The sequence below is a fragment of the Heterodontus francisci genome, chromosome 7 (assembly GCF_036365525.1).
Source record: "Heterodontus francisci isolate sHetFra1 chromosome 7, sHetFra1.hap1, whole genome shotgun sequence".
Classification (NCBI taxonomy): domain Eukaryota; kingdom Metazoa; phylum Chordata; class Chondrichthyes; order Heterodontiformes; family Heterodontidae; genus Heterodontus; species Heterodontus francisci.
The window spans coordinates 75293844-75311489 of NC_090377.1; the positions used below are offsets into that span (position 1 = coordinate 75293844).

A 17646-nucleotide genomic window follows, 5' to 3' on the forward strand; every position below is an offset into this window, starting at 1 on the left:
GGTCTGAGTACTGGATAATCAACAGAAATCAAAATGATTTCCCTCACCCAGCGGCTCCCCAACATCACAGTGGGGATTTATGTAGGGAACTGTATCTGATCGCTCCATAAATAGTGGTAATATCATCAGAAAAGTGGACTATAGAAACTGTAAAAGAGGTCTATAAACTTTCACCTTTACAATTCAGAAAATAAGTTTCTTGCGAAGGTCCAGAGGTTGCAGATATGGGACATACTGTAAAAAGGTGTCAAACTTCTAATGACCAGGATTTTCAAAGAAGTTCCTGGCATCCAGGAAAACTGTCCCAAAAAGCAATTTCAGGTTATCCCTAGAACTATGGACATTCAACATATTAAAAGGTAACAGCAAGATGAAGACAGTCACTGTGATGCAAATAGGAACTTAGGAAGATGAAGAGGTCCTCGAGCCTGTTCCACCATTAAATGAAATCATGAGTGATCTGTGATCTAACTCCACATACCTGCCTTTGCCCCCTATCCTTTAATACCTTAAGCTAACAGAAATCTATCGATCCCCATTATAAAATTAACAATTCATCTGGTATCAATTGCCGTTTGCAGAACAGTTCCAAGTGCTGCCACACTTTTCATGAAGACCTATTTCCTAATTTCACTTCGGAAAGATCTGACTCTAATTTCTTTTAACTATACCCTCTCATCGTCCACGAGTAGTTGGAATCAACGTGTACACCATATATTTACTCACAGGGATCACGGAGTTCTGTTGCAAGTAATCAAAGATGCATTTGGTACAAAACAAAACAAGTACCAACCCCTAAAAATCAAAGGTCCACTTGTGCAGTTAAGCAAACATTGTATGAACAAGGCAAGAAATGGTTACACAAGCGCAAGAAGTGGAAATCTAATAACAAAAGGATACAAAAAGTTATAAAAGATGCAAAAAAAAAAGTATGAATAAAAACTTGCAAGAGATAGATATCAAAACTAGTAGTAAAAGATTTTATAAATATATTAAGGAAAGTGGGAAGACAGGATGCAGGCCCATGAAAGACAGATGCAGGTGATACTAAAACCTTAATTTATTCATTCACGGGATGTGGGCGTCACTGGAATCCCTAATTGCCCTCGAGAAGGTGGTGGTGGGGAACCTTCTTGAACCACTGTAGTCCGTTTAGTGAAGGCACTGTGACAGCCTAGTTAGGGTGGGAGTTCCAGGACTCCGACTCAGCGATAATGAAAGGACAGCAATATATTTCCAAGTCAGAATGATGTATGACTTGGAGGGGAATTTGCAGGTGGTGGTGCTCCTATGCAACTGCTGCCCTTGTCCTTCTAGGTGGTAGAGGTTGTGGATTTGGGAGGTGCTTTTGAAGAAGCCTTGGTGAGTTGCTGCAGTGCATCTTGTTGGTGGTACATAATGCAGCCATAGTGCACTTGTGGTGGAGGGAGTGAATGTTTCAGGTGGTGGATGGGGTGCCAATCAAGCGAGTTGCTTTCTCATCTAAGGTGTTGAGCTTCTTGAGCGATATTGCAGCAGTACTCATCCAGGTAAGTGGAATGTATTCCATTACACTTCTGACTTGTGCCTTGTAAATGTAGAACGGGTTCTGGGAAGTCAGGTGGAGAGTCACTCGCCACAGAATACCCAGCCTCTCTCTGACCTGCTCTTGTAGCCACAGTATTTATGTGGCTGGTTCAGTTAAATTTCTGGTCAATGGTGACCACCAGGATGCTGATGGTGGGGGTTCGTGATGGTAATGCTGTTGAAAGTAAAGGGGAGGCGGTTAGATTCTCTTTTGTTGGAGATGGTCAGTGTGTACATTTGCACCACCCAACAGTCCAAGCCTGAATGTTGTCCAGGCCTTGATGCTGGCCAGCATGGACCGCTTCATTATCTAAGGAATTCAAAGGAACTGAACACTGTGCAATTTTAAGGGAACATCCCCACCTCTGACCTTATGATGGAAGGAAGGTCATTGATTAAGCATCTGAAGATGGTTGGGCCTAGGACACTGCCCTGAGGAATTCTTACAGCGATATCCTGGGGTTGATATGATTGGCCTCCAACAACCACAACCATCTTCCTTTGTGCTAGAAATGACTCCAGCCAGTGGAGAGCTTTCTCACATTCCCATTAACTTCAATTTTACTGGGACCCCTGATGCCACACCTGTTTATTGTGCCTTGATGTCAAGGGCAGTCACTCTCAGTTCACCTCTGGAATTCAGATCTTTTGTCCCTGTTTGGACCAAGGCTGCAATGAGGTTTGGAGCTGGATGGTGTTGGCAGAACCCAAACTGAGCATCGGTGAGCAGGTTATTGCTGAGTAGGTGCTGCTGAATAGCACTGTCGATGAAACCTTCCATCACTTTCCTAATGATTGAGAGTAGGCGATGGGATGGTAATTGCTTTATTGGATTTGTCCTGCTTTTTGTGGACAGGGCAATTTTCCACTTTGTCAGGTAGATGCCAGTATTGTAGCTGTACTGGAACATTTGACCAGAGGCAGATATAGTTCTTGAGTATTGTTCTTCAGCATTGCATGTTGTTGGGGCCCATAGCCTTTGCTGAATCCAGTGAGCTCGGTTATTTCTTGATATCATGTGGAGTGAATCAAATTGGGTGAAGATTGGCTTGTGATAGTGGGGACCTCAGGAGGAGGCTGAGATGGGTGATTCATTCGGCACTTCTGGCTGAAGATGGTACAGAGAAGCTATTTCCTCTGGTATGGGAATATAGAACAAGGGACGCAATCTTAATAGAGCAAGGCCATTCAGGAGTGAAATCGAGGGCATGCTTAGACACCAAACGTAATGGAAATATGGAATTCTCTCCTGTGAAGCACTGTGGATGCTGGGTCAATTGGAGATTAACAGATTTTTATTATTAGGTAAGGGTTATCAAGAAATAGTGATCTAAGGTGGGTAAATAGAGTAAAGGGAGAGATTGGCCATGATCTAATGAATGGCAAAACAAGCTTGAGGAACTGAATGGCCGACTCCTGTTCCTATGTAGAAAACACCTTCAGATCAACACAGTTGAAATGTCAACCAGTAGACATGGTACAATTCGGCCTGACATCAAACTCCAGGTTTGTACCAAAAGCCAAGATAGCAGCTTCCTGAGGCAAATATTTCACACATCTGTGGTGATCCCAGCATCCTTGGTAGAATCACTGGGAAAAGGGATTCTATGCTCAAAACTTAGGAGGTCTCAGTTGCAGCCCATACGGAACCTTTTGTGAAGTAGGTAATATTGTTCTGAACTCCAGCTGGTATAGTAATACTTCCAGTGAGAGTGGGCTTCATGCCAGAAGCTCAGAATTACCTGGATCTATCACATCAGTCATCAATGGCCTGCAATAGTATGGCTGTTAAAATGCACCATGAATTTGAAGCTTTCTCACATGGCAATCTTGATTATCCTCACTACTGTTTCAATAGATTAATGCGGACTGAGTATTATCTGACATTCTCCTATGAAGATTATAGGATAACAACATGCAGACAAGCTTGTGACTGCAACTTTTGCCCTCCAGGACCGATAGGGAACCTGTGTAAATTGAGTATGAGACAAGTCTCAAAATTCATGTCACAAACATCTCAAAGGCACTATGGATGGTTCTCAACTGTTTGCAAACTTGCTGCAGGATAGTGAAATAAAAACAGAAAGTGCTGGAAATACTCAGCTGGTCTGGCAGCATCTGTAGAAAGAGAACCAGAGTTAATGTTTCAGGTTGTTGACCTTTCATCAGAACTGGCAAAGGTTAGAAATGTTATAGGTTTTGAGCAAGTGAAAGAAGAGAGGGGGGAATAAGAACAAAAGGGAAGGTCTATGATAGGGCAGAGGGTGGGAGCAATTAAATGACAAAGATGTCATGGAATAAAAGGCAGAGAGAGTGGTAACAGTTGTAGTAAAAGACAAAGCATTTGTCCAGAGAGAGTATTAATGGCAGAATAATGAACAGTTTTTGCTTTTGGACAGAGCTGTTAATGAATGTGTGTTTCATTGATAGCCAGGCCACTTTTCAACATAGGATTACCCGAAATAGACTGAATGACCATTTTTCAGAATGGAGGCTCTGAGCATTCTATTCCAAGCTTAGGAACCTTAAAACATTGGCTGAAATCCTTTTGGTTTCCTAGAAGAGGCGATTTGTTATAAACCTTTCCGTTACCTTTGCATAGGCCAGTCATTTCCAGGATTTAAGGGACAGGAGATGGGAGGGAACTGATATAAATTATAGCAGTTATTCACAATTATAAGCAAGAATAGGAGGAAAAGCAAAAACACAGGTAGTCTAATAAGTGAGCATAACGTGTTCTACCCAGAAAAATCAGAAATAGCAAGAGGAATTTCACGATGGAGAGAACTATACGTAGCCAAACAAGTGATTAACATTGCAATTAGGATTTAGTTGTAGAAAAGCTATTATTCACGAATAGGCAATAGTATTAAATAAATTTCCCACATCTAGCTGCATAAGTAATAAAGCAGCTTTTATTATTATTGTACTTATAGACATATATAACATGAAAATAGCTAAATTACAGATAATCCTGCAGTTTTGCAGTTTCAAATAGAACATGAAGCAACAGGAGGACACAAAATTAAATAACAGTAGTCACCACAAAAACTTACTGGGTTTTAAAATATAAGCAGTGAAAAAGTTGCTTCCTGAAATGTCTAAGCAATCAAGTAATTAATTTTCCATTATTATAACTTTCAATAAACCTGTTACCACCTCAGTCAAATTGTGATTAAAAATTTAAGAACAGTAGGGCCTAATCTCATCATTCAACCTAAAAAGATTTTCTGCCACAAGTCATTCTTACTTAGCTTCAGAAATACAGAATACCTGCGATGGGTCATTTGGAGTTGTATTCCTCCCCAATACATTTTGTTTTAGTGCAAATCCACTATTTCTCATCTCTGCCATCAGCTCGGAGGGGTGCATTGATGGACCTGTTTAAAAAGGGCATTCTATTCAATGCTTATTAACATTGGCTTACATTTAGTTTGATTTCACAATAAGAATTTGCTTGCTTCTTTGTTTTTTTAAAAAAAGCTCAGATAAATCAATTCAATGATCTTCTGTTGTGTAAATGATTAGATATTCTATAAAACAGCTGCTACAAAACAAAGAATACCAACTAACTGCATTTATCTGCAACATAGCAGGAACACATTTGGCAAAACTTACAAATATCAGCAGCATTATACTGGGGAAGGGGGTGTCATTAAATTGAAGTAAGTCATAATAGAACACAAACATTTCTCATTATCAAAATTATTTTTTGTAATCTTGCAAAATTATTGAATGAACAAAACAAGCAAGTTGAATATGCAAGTGCAGTGTCCATTTACTAACAACTTGCATTTATATAATCCTTTTATTGTAAAACATATCCCAAGGACTTCACAAATGAAAATATACAGAAAAATGATTAACAAACCTCAGAGGGAGGGCTGGCCGAAGTTTGATGAAAAACCTTCTCAACTTCCATTTTTTCAAAGGAGGGAAGACAAGTGGACAGATGAAAGGGATTAGGGAGGGAATTCCAGAAAGGTTGAGACAGCTTAAGGTTTGGTTGTTAATATAAGGGGCAGGGGATTGGGAAAGTGCACTGAAGTAATTAAGTCTAGCAATAACAAAAACATGGAAAATTGTTTCAGCAGAAAAGCCCCCAGGTTATGATTGGAAGTGGGCAATCTTATGCAGATGGAAATGGGCAGTTTTTGTGATGGGTAGGATCTTGGGTTTGAAGATAAACTCTAGGTAACAAACATCATTAAGGTTGCACATGGTTCAGCCTGACTGAATGACCAAAGAGGGACGAGTGGCGAGGGAGTAATGTTGGGCAGGCGCTGAAAATGAAGGCTTTGGATTTCTTGGCATTCATTTGCAGCAGGTTGCGAATCATCCAGAACTTGGTGTCAGACACCACAGTGCTGGATGTGGGGTCAGTAGAAAAGACAAGGGGTGGAGCTGGGTGTTGTCAGCACACATGGAAACTGAGCCCATGCCTGTGGATGATAGTACTGAGGAGCAGCATGTAGTTAAGGAAGAGAACAGGTGCAAATGGATAGATCCTTTCTGGATTCTGTAGCTTAGTTTGTGGGCGTGGGAAAATAAGTTGATCCCTGAGGGCACAATTTCACCAAGCAGAATAGTAGAAAATAACGAGCAATACTAAAAAAAAAAGACCAAAACACTATAGGAGGCAAATTGGATAGCCCCAAAAATATAAGTAGGGATCACGATGCGTTATCGTCATGCTGTCTGTTGATTAGCTGCATATAGCTAGTGCTAACGGTACTATTCATTAGCTGCACGCAGCATCAGGTGGCCCAAAATCACAACTTCCAAGCACCACTTAAAGATAGCCTGCACTTCTTAAAGCTAACCTGTACCTCTTAAAAGGGAGGTGTTGGTCATCTTCACCTCGAAGGACGAAGATGTCCATCCTATGGGGTGTTTGGTAGGGTTTCGGTGGGTACGTAGGTGACTGTTAAGGCTGATCAGCGCCCAGAAGATTCTGTTGCAAATAGGGCAAGATACTGCAGACGATTAAGTTTTGGATGAGTTGTTGGCTCGGGATTTCCTCTCCTTGCATCTTCACTCTGCCTCTGAGATATGTTTGCTTTTGAAGGAGGCTGCACCGCAGGAGGGGGGGTATATTGTGTCTGGAGCAGGTACTGGGAATCATTCAGGAAGTGAATTTGAGATAGAAACAGTGAAGAATGGCACAACATGCGAGAGAGGAGGCTGCAAGGCTTGTGGACTCTGCACTGGAAGTCGTGATGGAGGGGGTGGATAGGAGGAGAGATGTCCTGTATCCACAGTGGGTCAGGAGGCCCTCCAGACATATGATCAAAAGGCAGTGGGAGCAGATAGCTGTGTAGATCAAGGCCAGCAGTAAAGTCCTGAAGACTTGAATGTAGCACCACAAGAAGTTCAATGATCTCAAATGAATTGTCAAGACCAGTGAATGAATCTTCAAATGCCATATCCTACCAACTGCATTACTAGCCTCAGCCATTGCTCAATTCAACACACCCCAACACTCACCTACCAACAGTCCCTATCCATCAGGACTTATATGTAACATTCATGTGATCCACCACACCCTCACACACTTAGCACTGTTGCAAGCCCCACACCCACATCTCATAGCTTGCATGAACTGCCAGCTATTCAACCATGACAGCCATTACCCAAACACATTGCACCACACTCGGACATACTCTCTTTCTCTCTTGTGCAGGACAAGGCAGTGCACAACCGGAGGCACAGGAACTAACTGGTGGCGGAAAGGTACAGCTGCATGTGCTAATCCTCCTGAAGGAACAGTGCTAGCCATTATTGGAACAACCATTGCAGCAGCTGTGGCCAGCAACATAGCTGAAACCATTGAAGATGATGGTATTTTTGTACAGAGATACCAAGAACAAGCGTGCTGCAGCAAGGACAGCAAGGATAGCGCAGGTGCCGGCTTGTCAGAAAGAAAGGTTACACATTAGTTCTGCTGCAGAGGACTCAGATGATGACTTCGATGGGACAGCCACAGAAGGAGGCTGCTGGGCATACATGATAAAATGCTTGGTGCATTGGGAAGCCTGCCAGAAAGCCTATGTTCAATATTGAGAAGCAGGCAGGAGTCTGGCACCAACTTGGCACATAGCTTGGAGCCCATCCTTTCCAGCATGGAAATGGCAGCCAACTCCATTAGCACACTTGTGGACCTAACCATGACGCACAGTCTAATGTCAGATGTCTAATGTCTCAGGTTCCATTACAGCACAAGCAACTTCCACCAAAGTTGTTGCTTACAAGCTCATATTGCTGCCATCATGGTTGCATATACCAGTGTTCAAATGGGCTTGCAGAGTGTAAAAGCAATCTATTCTCCAACAGATTACTAGGATTGCTGAGGTGCCGCCCCAGAGGCGTGATAGTGGTTCCATGAAGCACATACCTGCTTGTCCTCTCTCAGGATGCCAGTGTTAGAGCTCCCACCCTTGGTACTCCACCAGTGCCCTTGCTGTTGCCTATCAGCCAGCCAGCCAGCCCAGACTGCTGCTGTCCATGCCGAGATAGCGTAGTCTGAAGCTTGGCCTTCTAAGCTCAGAGCTGCTCCTTCACTGAAAGTCAGCAGTCTCCACCAGCCGTGCTGCAGCCACTAGGGTAGCACTGCATAGGAGTACTAGGATATGAAAAGGCTTGTGGAAGGACAGGGAATGCAGCAGGGAGATTAGTTGACATTTGTATTCAGTTTGGCATGGTTTGATTTATAAATTTTGTTTGGAATGGTGGATTTTACTTTGGCAATGTGGCAAAGAGGTCGATGTGTTGAGAGCACAGTGTGAGAATATCGGTGAATGGTAAAATTGCCGTTGCGGTTACTGGTATTGTACTCTTATTAGTTCTTCACAAGTAGGGTGGGCATCCCCACCGCCTTCCTCCTCAGCTGCTTGCTTGATAGCTGGTGAGGTTGTGCAGCATGCAGCAAATTACAGCAGATGGGATTGGGGGTAATATACTGCAATGGATTGAGAATTGGTCAACAGACAGAAAGCAGAGAGTAGGAATAAATGGGTCATTCTCAGCACGGCAGACTGTTACTTGGGGTACCGCAAGGATCAATGCTTGGGTCACAGCTGTTTATAACCTGTATAAATGATTTTGATATGGGGAACAATTGTAATATTTCCAAATTTCTGGACGACACAAAACTAGGAGGGAAGTTGTGAGGAGGATGCAAGAAGGCTTCAAGGGGATTTGGACAGGCTAAGTGAATGGGCAAGAACATTGCAATATAATGTGAATGTGTGAAGTGGTCCACTTTGGTAGAAAAAGCAGAAAGGCAGAGTATTTCTTAAATGATGAGAGGTTGGGAAGTGTTGATGTCCAAAGAGACCTTGGCGTCCTTGTTCATGAGTCACTAAAAGCTAGTATGCAGGTGCAGCAAGCAATTTAAGGTGGCAAATGGCATGTTGGCCTTCATCGCAAGGGGATTTGAGTACAGGAGTAAAGATGTATGGCTTCAATTGTATAAAGCATTGGTAACACCGCACCTGCATTAATTGTGTACAGTTTTGGTCTCCTTATCTAAGGAAGGATATAGTTGCCATAGAGGGAGTGCAATGGAGGTATACCAGACTAATCCCTGGGATGGCACGATAGTCTTATGAGCAGAGATTGCAGAAACTGGGCCTATATTCGCTAGAGTTTTGAAGAATGAGAGGTGATCTCATTGAAACTTAAAAAATTCTTGCAGGGCATGACAAGGTAGATGTGGATATGATGTTTCCTGTGGCTGGTGGGTCTAGAACAAGGGGACACAGTCTCAGAAAAAGGGGCGGGCCATTTAAGACTGAAATGAGGAGGAATTTCTTTACTCAGATGGTAGTGAATCTGTGGAATTCTCTACTCCAGAGGGCTGTGGAAACTCAATCAATGAACATGTTCAAGACAGAAATCATAGATTTCTGGATACTAATGACATTAAGGGATATGGGGATAGTGGGGAAAAATGGCGTAGAGGTAGATGTTCAGCCATGATCTGTTTGAATGGTGGAGCAGGCTCAATGGGCTGAATGGCCTACTCCTGCTCCTATTTCTTATGGTTCTACCACAAAATTTGAGACTCACAAAGCCAATTATTGCAGAGCTACTCCGAAGCATTCCAAGTTAACAGGAACATTGTTTCAGCACACCAGTGGTCTGTGTTATCACCTTTCTTGCAGCAGCAGGGCTCTCATTGTATGCATGCTACACCCTGGTTATGAACCGGGTAATGAGGCATGTTGTCAGCGGAGCCCTTGTTTGCCATGGTCGCTGAAATGCAGCTGGTACAGTGGACTGCCGCAGAATGAAGGCATCATGACTGTTGTCAGGATACCAAGCATTAACCTGCCTGTGGCCACAAACCAGCTGGACGGTAAAGGGAGTGCAAGCCTTTTCAGTTCCGATATGGGGCAGCGTTGACATGTGGTGTCCACAATGCCATGTGCGTGCAGTCAATGGCACTCTGCACCAAGGGGAAGGCTGCAGTCCTAACAAACCCTCCTTCTCACTCCACCTGCTTGTCCCTGGCGTGAGAATTAAATGTAGTTAGCCTCTTTAAATAGACAGCCTCAATTTCCTCCCTTATGCAACAATGAACAGCAAAATGTGAGATATTGCGAATATCTGCAGCTTGGGAAACAACCAGATGCATAAAAGTTCATTGCCACGGTCGCCTTCGCAGTCTCTGGTGATGTGGTCCTTGCTCTGCTCTAAGGTTGGAGTTGTGGTTGCAACAGTTGTCAGATTTCAGCGAGGATGGCGTTTTTGTAGTGCAGACATCTTACACATTGTTCCTTGTTGAGGTTCAGGTAGAAGGTGGATTGCTCCCTGAACACCCTGGGCAGATATGGCCTCCTGCTAAGGAGCCCTTCTCCAGCTGCCATTTCTTCTAGCTGCTTATCCTGCTCCGCATGGCCTTTGCATATACTCCCATTCATACTCTATTCCAAGGGGAAGGCCTACTAGTGCAACATGTCTGGAAGCATCCGGTTTGTGCAGATTCACTGAAGTCAACAAAAAATCCTTCAGAACCTGCCACACCACTCCCTGTAGATTTTTGCAACTTGAAACAACTATGGAAAGCATCAAACACTTGATGAATTATTATAATGGACAGAAGAAGTTGTCAACCAGAAAATAACCTGTAAGTAGCCGATGATCCCTTTAAATAGGGCCAGTGGGTGGTCCTCATGCTGCTTAATGCGTGTTAAGCTGTGTGAGTTTAAGAGAGCGTGGTTGGCTGGAGCGTGGAGCTCCAACGGCAGCACTGGTGTCAACTTAGCCTTCCACACTGATTGACATCATGATCTGCCTGCTCTGCATCAATGCCTTTACCAAATCGTTATCTGGCGGGATTCACAAACGAAGTAAGCCTGCACAACGGATAGCATTTTGGCCCCCCAATGGGATTTGTTGCGCCCAAACAATGTGCGCTACCTGGTCCGATTTTGCACAGTTTATTCCTTTTAAAGAAACTGTCCTTCCAATGCTGAATACATTTATTTTAAAAACAAACTGTTTGTCTCCATGGAAGACCAATAGCTCAGATCTGTACTGCTGCTAAGAACTATAGCTGTGAATCCCCACCACTTGCTGCCTAATCCAGTTTCACGGTCAAACAGACTACTGGGGTCAGATACAAGCAGCTCATTAAGTTTACTAGTGCTGTATTGAACTCTGGATAAGCATGCCAGTAACGGAATTAACCATAACAGAGCATGCTATACAAAACAAAGATTTTTTTTAAAATCCCTTCTTCTATTTCTGCGAATTTCCTCTCCTGACATCCTCCCAGCTGATCATGGTGTCTCCTTTTTGTGGCACAATTCCAGAAGCATTTTTCCCAAGAGGCCAGACTGCCTGTGGGCAGAGCAGCAATGCACAGTGGGAGAGCAGAGCCTTTAAATAGAGTGTGGGAACCACATGCAGAGCAGCAATGCACAGCAGGAAAGAAGAACTTTTAAATGCAACACGGACACCCACATATGCAAGAAGTGTTGCCAGTTACAGCAGCTTGAATTCCGGGTTTCAGAGCTTGAGCAGCAACTGGCATCACTGCGGTACATCCGCGAGGCTCAGAGTTTCATGGATAGCACGTTGACAGATGTGGTCACCCCACAGCTTAAGGGTATGCAGGCAGAGAGGGAATGGTTGACCGCCAGGCAGTCAAGGAGGACTGAGCAGGTAGTGCAGTAAGTAGACCCTGAGTGCATCTCACTCTCCAACCAGTATTCAGTTCTTACCGTCTGGAAGACGGAGCGGGTAGCTGATAAATAGAGCCCGAGGATCGCGGCCAAGAGCACTTACCACCTGGGAGAGCAGCGGAGAGGAGTCCAGGTGCGCCGGAGTTTGAAAACAAAGTGAACAGTGACATCACAGGAAAGCTGCAAGGTGATTGGTTGGTGAGTAACTGCTGTTAGGGAGTATTAGTAAATAGCTGGGTTAGTAACTAAAGCAAAGAGAAAGGGTAAGGTCTACAGTTTTTTTTATGTAGCAAGTAGTGCTTTTTAGGGAATCAAGATCCCTAGTGTAAATAATCTCTAATTTTTGAGTTATTTAAGGGAGCAAATTAAGGGCAAGTCACAGCAGGGCAGCTCGGCAGCGTGGAGTGCGCCTCCAGTGCAATGTGGGAAGTCAGGGACACTTCCAGTGTCCAGGGCAAACACATGTGTAGGAAGTGTCTCTAGCTGTAGCTACTCGAAATCCACATTTCGGATCTGGAGCAGCGGCTGGAGACATTGTGGAGCATCCGCGAGGCTGAGATCATCCTGGATAGCACGTACAGGGAGGTGGTCACACCGCAAATAAAGACTGCTCAGGCAGAAAGGGAACGGGTGACCACCAGGCAGAGTAGAAGAACTAGGCAGGAGTCCCCTGGGTCCATCTCCCTATCTAACAGATTTTCCACTTTGGATACTGTTGGGGGAGATAGATTCTCAGGGGAATGCAGGAAGGGATAAGTCTGTGGCACCACGTGTGGCTCAGCTGCACAGGAGGGGAGGAAAAAGAATGGGACAGCTATAATGATAGGGGATTCTATCGTAAGGGGTACAGATAGGCATTTCTGTGGCTGCAAACATGACTCCAGGATGGTATGTTGCCTCTCTGGTGCTAGGGTCAAGGAAGTCACGGAGCGGTTGCAGGTCATTCTGAAGGGGGAGAGTGAACAGTCAGAGGTCGTGATTCACATTGGTACCAACAACATAGGTAGAAAGAGGGATGAGGTCCTGTAACAAGAATTTAGGGAGCTAGGTAGCAGATTAAAAAGCAGGACTTCAAAGGCTGTAATCTCTGGATTACTCCCGGTGCCACATGCTAGTGAGTATAGGAATAGAAGGATAGAGCAGATGAATGCATGGCTGAAGGGATGGTTCAGGAGGAAGGGCTTTAGTTTCCTGGATCACTGGGTCTGTTTCTGGCGAAGGTGGGACCTGTATAAGTCGGACAGGTTGCACCTGAACCGGAACGGGACCAACATCCTTGCAGGGAGGTTTGCTAGTGCTGTTTGGGCGGGTGGGGGGGGGGGGGGGGGGGGGGAGGTTTAAACTAATTTGGCAGGGGGATGGGATACAGAGTGGAGGTACAGTAGGGGGTGATGAACAGCCAAATATAGAACACAAACTAAGTCAGTCTGGAAGGCAGAGCAAATATAGACCTGTTAAGGCACAAACGAATAACGCAAGGCTGGATTGCATCTATTTTAACGCAAGGAGTCTTACAAGTAAAGCAGATGAATTGAGGGCATGGATTAACACATGGGAATATGATATTATTGCTATCACAGAGATATGGTTGAGGAAGGGCAGGACTGGCAGCTCAATATTCCAGGGTATAGAATCTTCAAGCATGACTGGGGGGGGGGGGGGGGGGGTTGTAAAAGAGGAGGTGACATTGCACTATTGATCAAGGAGTCAATTACTGTAGTAAGGAGGAATGATATCTTAGAAAGTTCCTCAAATGAGGCCATATGGGTAGAACCTAAAAACAAAATGGGGGCAATCACTTGGCTGGGCGTGTACTACAGGCCTCCAAACAGTCAGGGAGAGATAGAGGAGCAGATATGTAGGCAAATCTCAGACAGGTGTAAAAATAATAGTAGGGGATTTCAACTTCCCCAATATTAACTGGGATAGTCTTCGTGAAAAAGGCTTAAAGGGGGCAGAATTCTTAAAGTATATCCAGGAGAGCTTTTTGAGCCAGCACGTAGAAAGTCCAACAAGAGAAGGAGCAGTACTGGACCTAATCTTAGGGAATGAAGCCGGACAAGTGGTAGAACTGTCAGTTGGAGAGCATTTCGGGGATAGTGACCATAACGCTAAGAATTAAGGTAGTTATGGAAAAGGGCAAAGATGGACCGGAAATAAAAGGTACTGAATTGGGGGAAGGCTGATTTCAATGTGATAAAACAGGATCTGGCCAAAGTGGACTGGGAGCAGCTACTTGTAGGAAAGTCTACATCAGACCAGTGGGAGTTATTCAAAAAAGAAATTGAGAGAGTTCAAGGCCAACATATTCCTGTAAAGTTGAAGGGTAGGACCAACAAGGCCAGGGAACCCTGGATATCAAGGAATATAGAGGATTAGATAAGGAAAAAAAAGGAAGCTTATGGCAGATTCAGAGGGCTGAAAACAGCAGAGGCCCTAGAGGAGTATAGGAAGTGTAGGGGGGTACTTAAAAAAGTAATTAGGAGAGCAAAGAGGGGGCATGAAAAAACACTGGCGGGCAAGATAAAGGAAAATCCCAAGGTGTTTTATAAGTATATTAAGGGCAAGAGGATAACCAGAACAAGTGTAGGGCCCATTAGGGACCAAAGTGGCAAAGTGTGTGGAGCCGGAGGACATAGGTGAGGTTTTAAATGATTGCTTTTCATCTGTGTTCACTATGCCAAAGGACAATGTAGGTGTAGAGATCAGGGAGGGGGATTGTGATATACTTGAACAAATTAGCATTGAAAGGGAGGAGGTATTAGTAGTTTTAGCGGGCTGAAAAGTGGATAAATGCCCAGGCCCAAATGAGATGTATCCCAGGCTGCTATGTGAGGCAAGGGAGGAGATTTGCAGGGGCTCCGACACAAATTTTCAAATCCTCTCCGGCCACAGGAGAGGTGCCAGAGGACTGGAGGACAGCGAATGTGGTACCCTTATTCGAGAAGGGCAGTAGGGAAAAAAACAGGTAATTACACACCAGTGAATCTAACATCAGCGGTAGGGAAACTACTGGAAAAAATTCTGAGGGACAGGATTAATCTCCACTTGGAGAGGCAGGGATTAATCAGGGATAGTCAGCATGGCTTTGACAGCGGGAGATCATGTCTAACAAATATGATTGAATTTTTCGAGGAGGTGACTAGATTTGTGTCAGAGCCCCTGCAATCTCCTCCCTTGCCTCGCAGGGTAAAACAGTTGATGTAGTCTATATACACTTCAGTAAGGCTTTTGATAAGATCTCGCATGGGAGATTGGTCAAGAAGGTAAGAGCCCATGGGATCCAGAGCAATTTAGCAAATTGGATCCAAAATTGGCTTAGCAGTAGGAAGCAGAGGGTGATGGTTGAGGGTTGTTTTTGCGATTGGAAGCCTGTGACCAGTGGTGCACCACAGGGATCGGTGCTGGGACCCTTGCTGTTTGTAATGTACATTAATGATTTAGACGTGAATATAGGAGACACGATCAGTAAGTTTGCAGATGACACGAAAATTGGTGTTGTTGTAAATAGTGAGGAGGAAATCCTTAGATTACAGTACGATATAGATGTGCTGGTAAGATGGGCAGAGCAGTGACAAATGGAATTTAATACTGAGAAGTGCGAGGTGATGCATTTTGGGAGGACTAACAAGGCAAGGGAATATACAATGGATTGTAGGACCCGAGGAAGTACAGCGGGTCAGAGGGACCTTGGTGTACTTGTCCATAGATCACTGAAGGCAGCAGCACAGGTAGATAAGGTGGTTAGGAAGGCATATGGGATACTTGCCTTTATTAGCTGAGGCATAGAATATAAGAGCAGGGAGGTTATGATGGAGCTGTATAAAACGCTAGTTTGGCCACAGCTGGAGCACCGTGTACAGTTCTGGTTGCCACACTATAGGAAGGATGTGATTGCACTGGAGAGGGTGCAGAGAAGATTCACCAGGATGTTGCCTGGGCTGGAGCATTTCAGCTATGAAGAGAGACTGGATAGGCTAGGGTTGTTTTCCTTACAGCAGAGAAGGCTGAGGGAGGGACCTGATTGAAGTATACAAAATTATGAGGGGCATAGATAGGGTAGATAGGAAGAATTTTTTTCCCTTAGTGGAGGTGTCAATAACCAGGGGCATAGATTTAAGGTAAGGGGCAGGAGGTTTAGAGGGGATTTGAGGAAAACATTTTTCACCCAGAGGGTGGTTGGAATCTGGAACGCACTGCCTGAAGAGGTGGTAGAGGCAGGAACCCTCACAACATTTAAGAAGTATTTAGATGAGCACTTGAAACATCATAGCATACAAGGCTACGGGCCAAGTGCTGGAAAATGGGATCAGAGTAGATAGATGCTCGATGGCCGACACAGACACGATGGGCCGAAGGGCCTATTTCTGTGCTGTATGACTCTATGAGAGTGATGGTTTCTCTAGGGAGTGCAGCTGAAGCAAGTCCACAGCACCAAGGCTGGTTCGCCTATAGAGGGGGGCAAGAGGAAGATTGGGAAATCAATAGTGACAGGGGATTCGATGGGAGAACAACAGGCTTTTGTGCAGCCACATATGTGAATCCAGGATGGTATGCTGCCTCCCTGGTGCCAGGGTCAAGGATGTCACTGAGCAGCTGCAAAACACTGAGGGGAAGGGTGAACAGCCAGCAGCTGCGGTCCATCTTGGTACCAAATGACATAGGTTGAAAGAGGGGTACAGTCCTGCAGGCAGAGTTTAGGGAGCTCGGAAAGAAACAAGAAAGCAGGACCTCAAAAGGTAGTAATCTCTGGATTACTCCCAATACCATGCGCTAGTTAGTATACAAATAGGAGGGTACAGCAGATGCGTGGCTGGAGAGATGGTTCAGGAGGGAGGGCTTTAGATTCCTGGGTCATTGGGACCAGTTTTGGGGTGATGGGGCCTGTACAGGCCAGACGGTAACACATGAACAGAGCTGGGACCAATGTCCTTGTGAGGGGATTTGCTTGTGTTATTGGGGAGAGTTTAAACTAACCTGGCAGGGGGATGGGAACCAGGAGATAATATTAGAAAGGAAAAACAAGGTGCATAGACAGATAGCACTAGAATAGGAAACAATAAGTTATTAGATGGGATCGGAGTAACACAAATGTAAAAAGGTCCAAATTAGATTTACTATGCATGTATGTGAATGCGCAGAGTGTGGTAAATAAAGTTGGTGCGCTGCAGGTGCAGATAGCCACATGGGAATATGATGTTGTGGTGATAACAGAGACCTGGCTCAAAAAGGACAGGACTGGATCCCAAATATTTCTGGATACAAGGTGTTCAGGAAAGATAGGAAAGCAAAGAAAGGAGGAGGGGAAGCAATTTTGATGGAGAACATTACAGTGCTGGAGAGAGAGGATGTCCTAGAGGGATCAAGGACAGAATCTATTTGGTTAGAATTCAAAAAATAATGGAGGTAACCGTCGCACTACTGGGCGTTTTATAGGCCTTCACGAGTGGGAAAGATATAGAGGAACAAATTTGCAATGGCATTACAGAGAGGTGCAAGAATTATTGAGTAGTTATAATGGGGACTTTAATTCTTATATAGACTGGGATAGTAATAGTGTAAAGGGCAGAGAGGGGCATGAGTTTATGAAGTGTGTTCAGGAGAATGTTCTAGATCAGTATGTTTCCAGTCCAACGAGAAAGGAGGCACTGTTGGATATGGTTCTGGGGAATGAGGTGGGTCAAGTGGATCAAGGGTCAGTAGAGGAACATTTAGGGGACAGTGACCATACCATCATAAGGTTTAGGTTAGCTCAGGAAAAGGACAAGGAGCAATCCAGAGTTAAGATAATTAACACGGGGAGGGCCGACTTCAATGGAGTGAGAACGGATCTGGCCCAAGTAGATTGGAATCAAAGACTGGAATGCAAAACTGTAATGGAACAATGGAC

General features: G+C 44.5%; 1 protein-coding gene across 1 annotated transcript in view; it reads right to left on the bottom strand.

Moving 5' to 3' along the window:
* Positions 1 to 17646, bottom strand: part of cir1 (corepressor interacting with RBPJ, CIR1) — an 84779-nt gene that overhangs the window by 15658 nt on the left and 51475 nt on the right. Inside the window, exon 8 of the mRNA XM_068035452.1 lies at positions 4840 to 4946. Within this exon, the coding sequence (XP_067891553.1) occupies positions 4840 to 4946 (107 nt within the window). The remainder of the gene's footprint in view (positions 1 to 4839; positions 4947 to 17646) is intronic.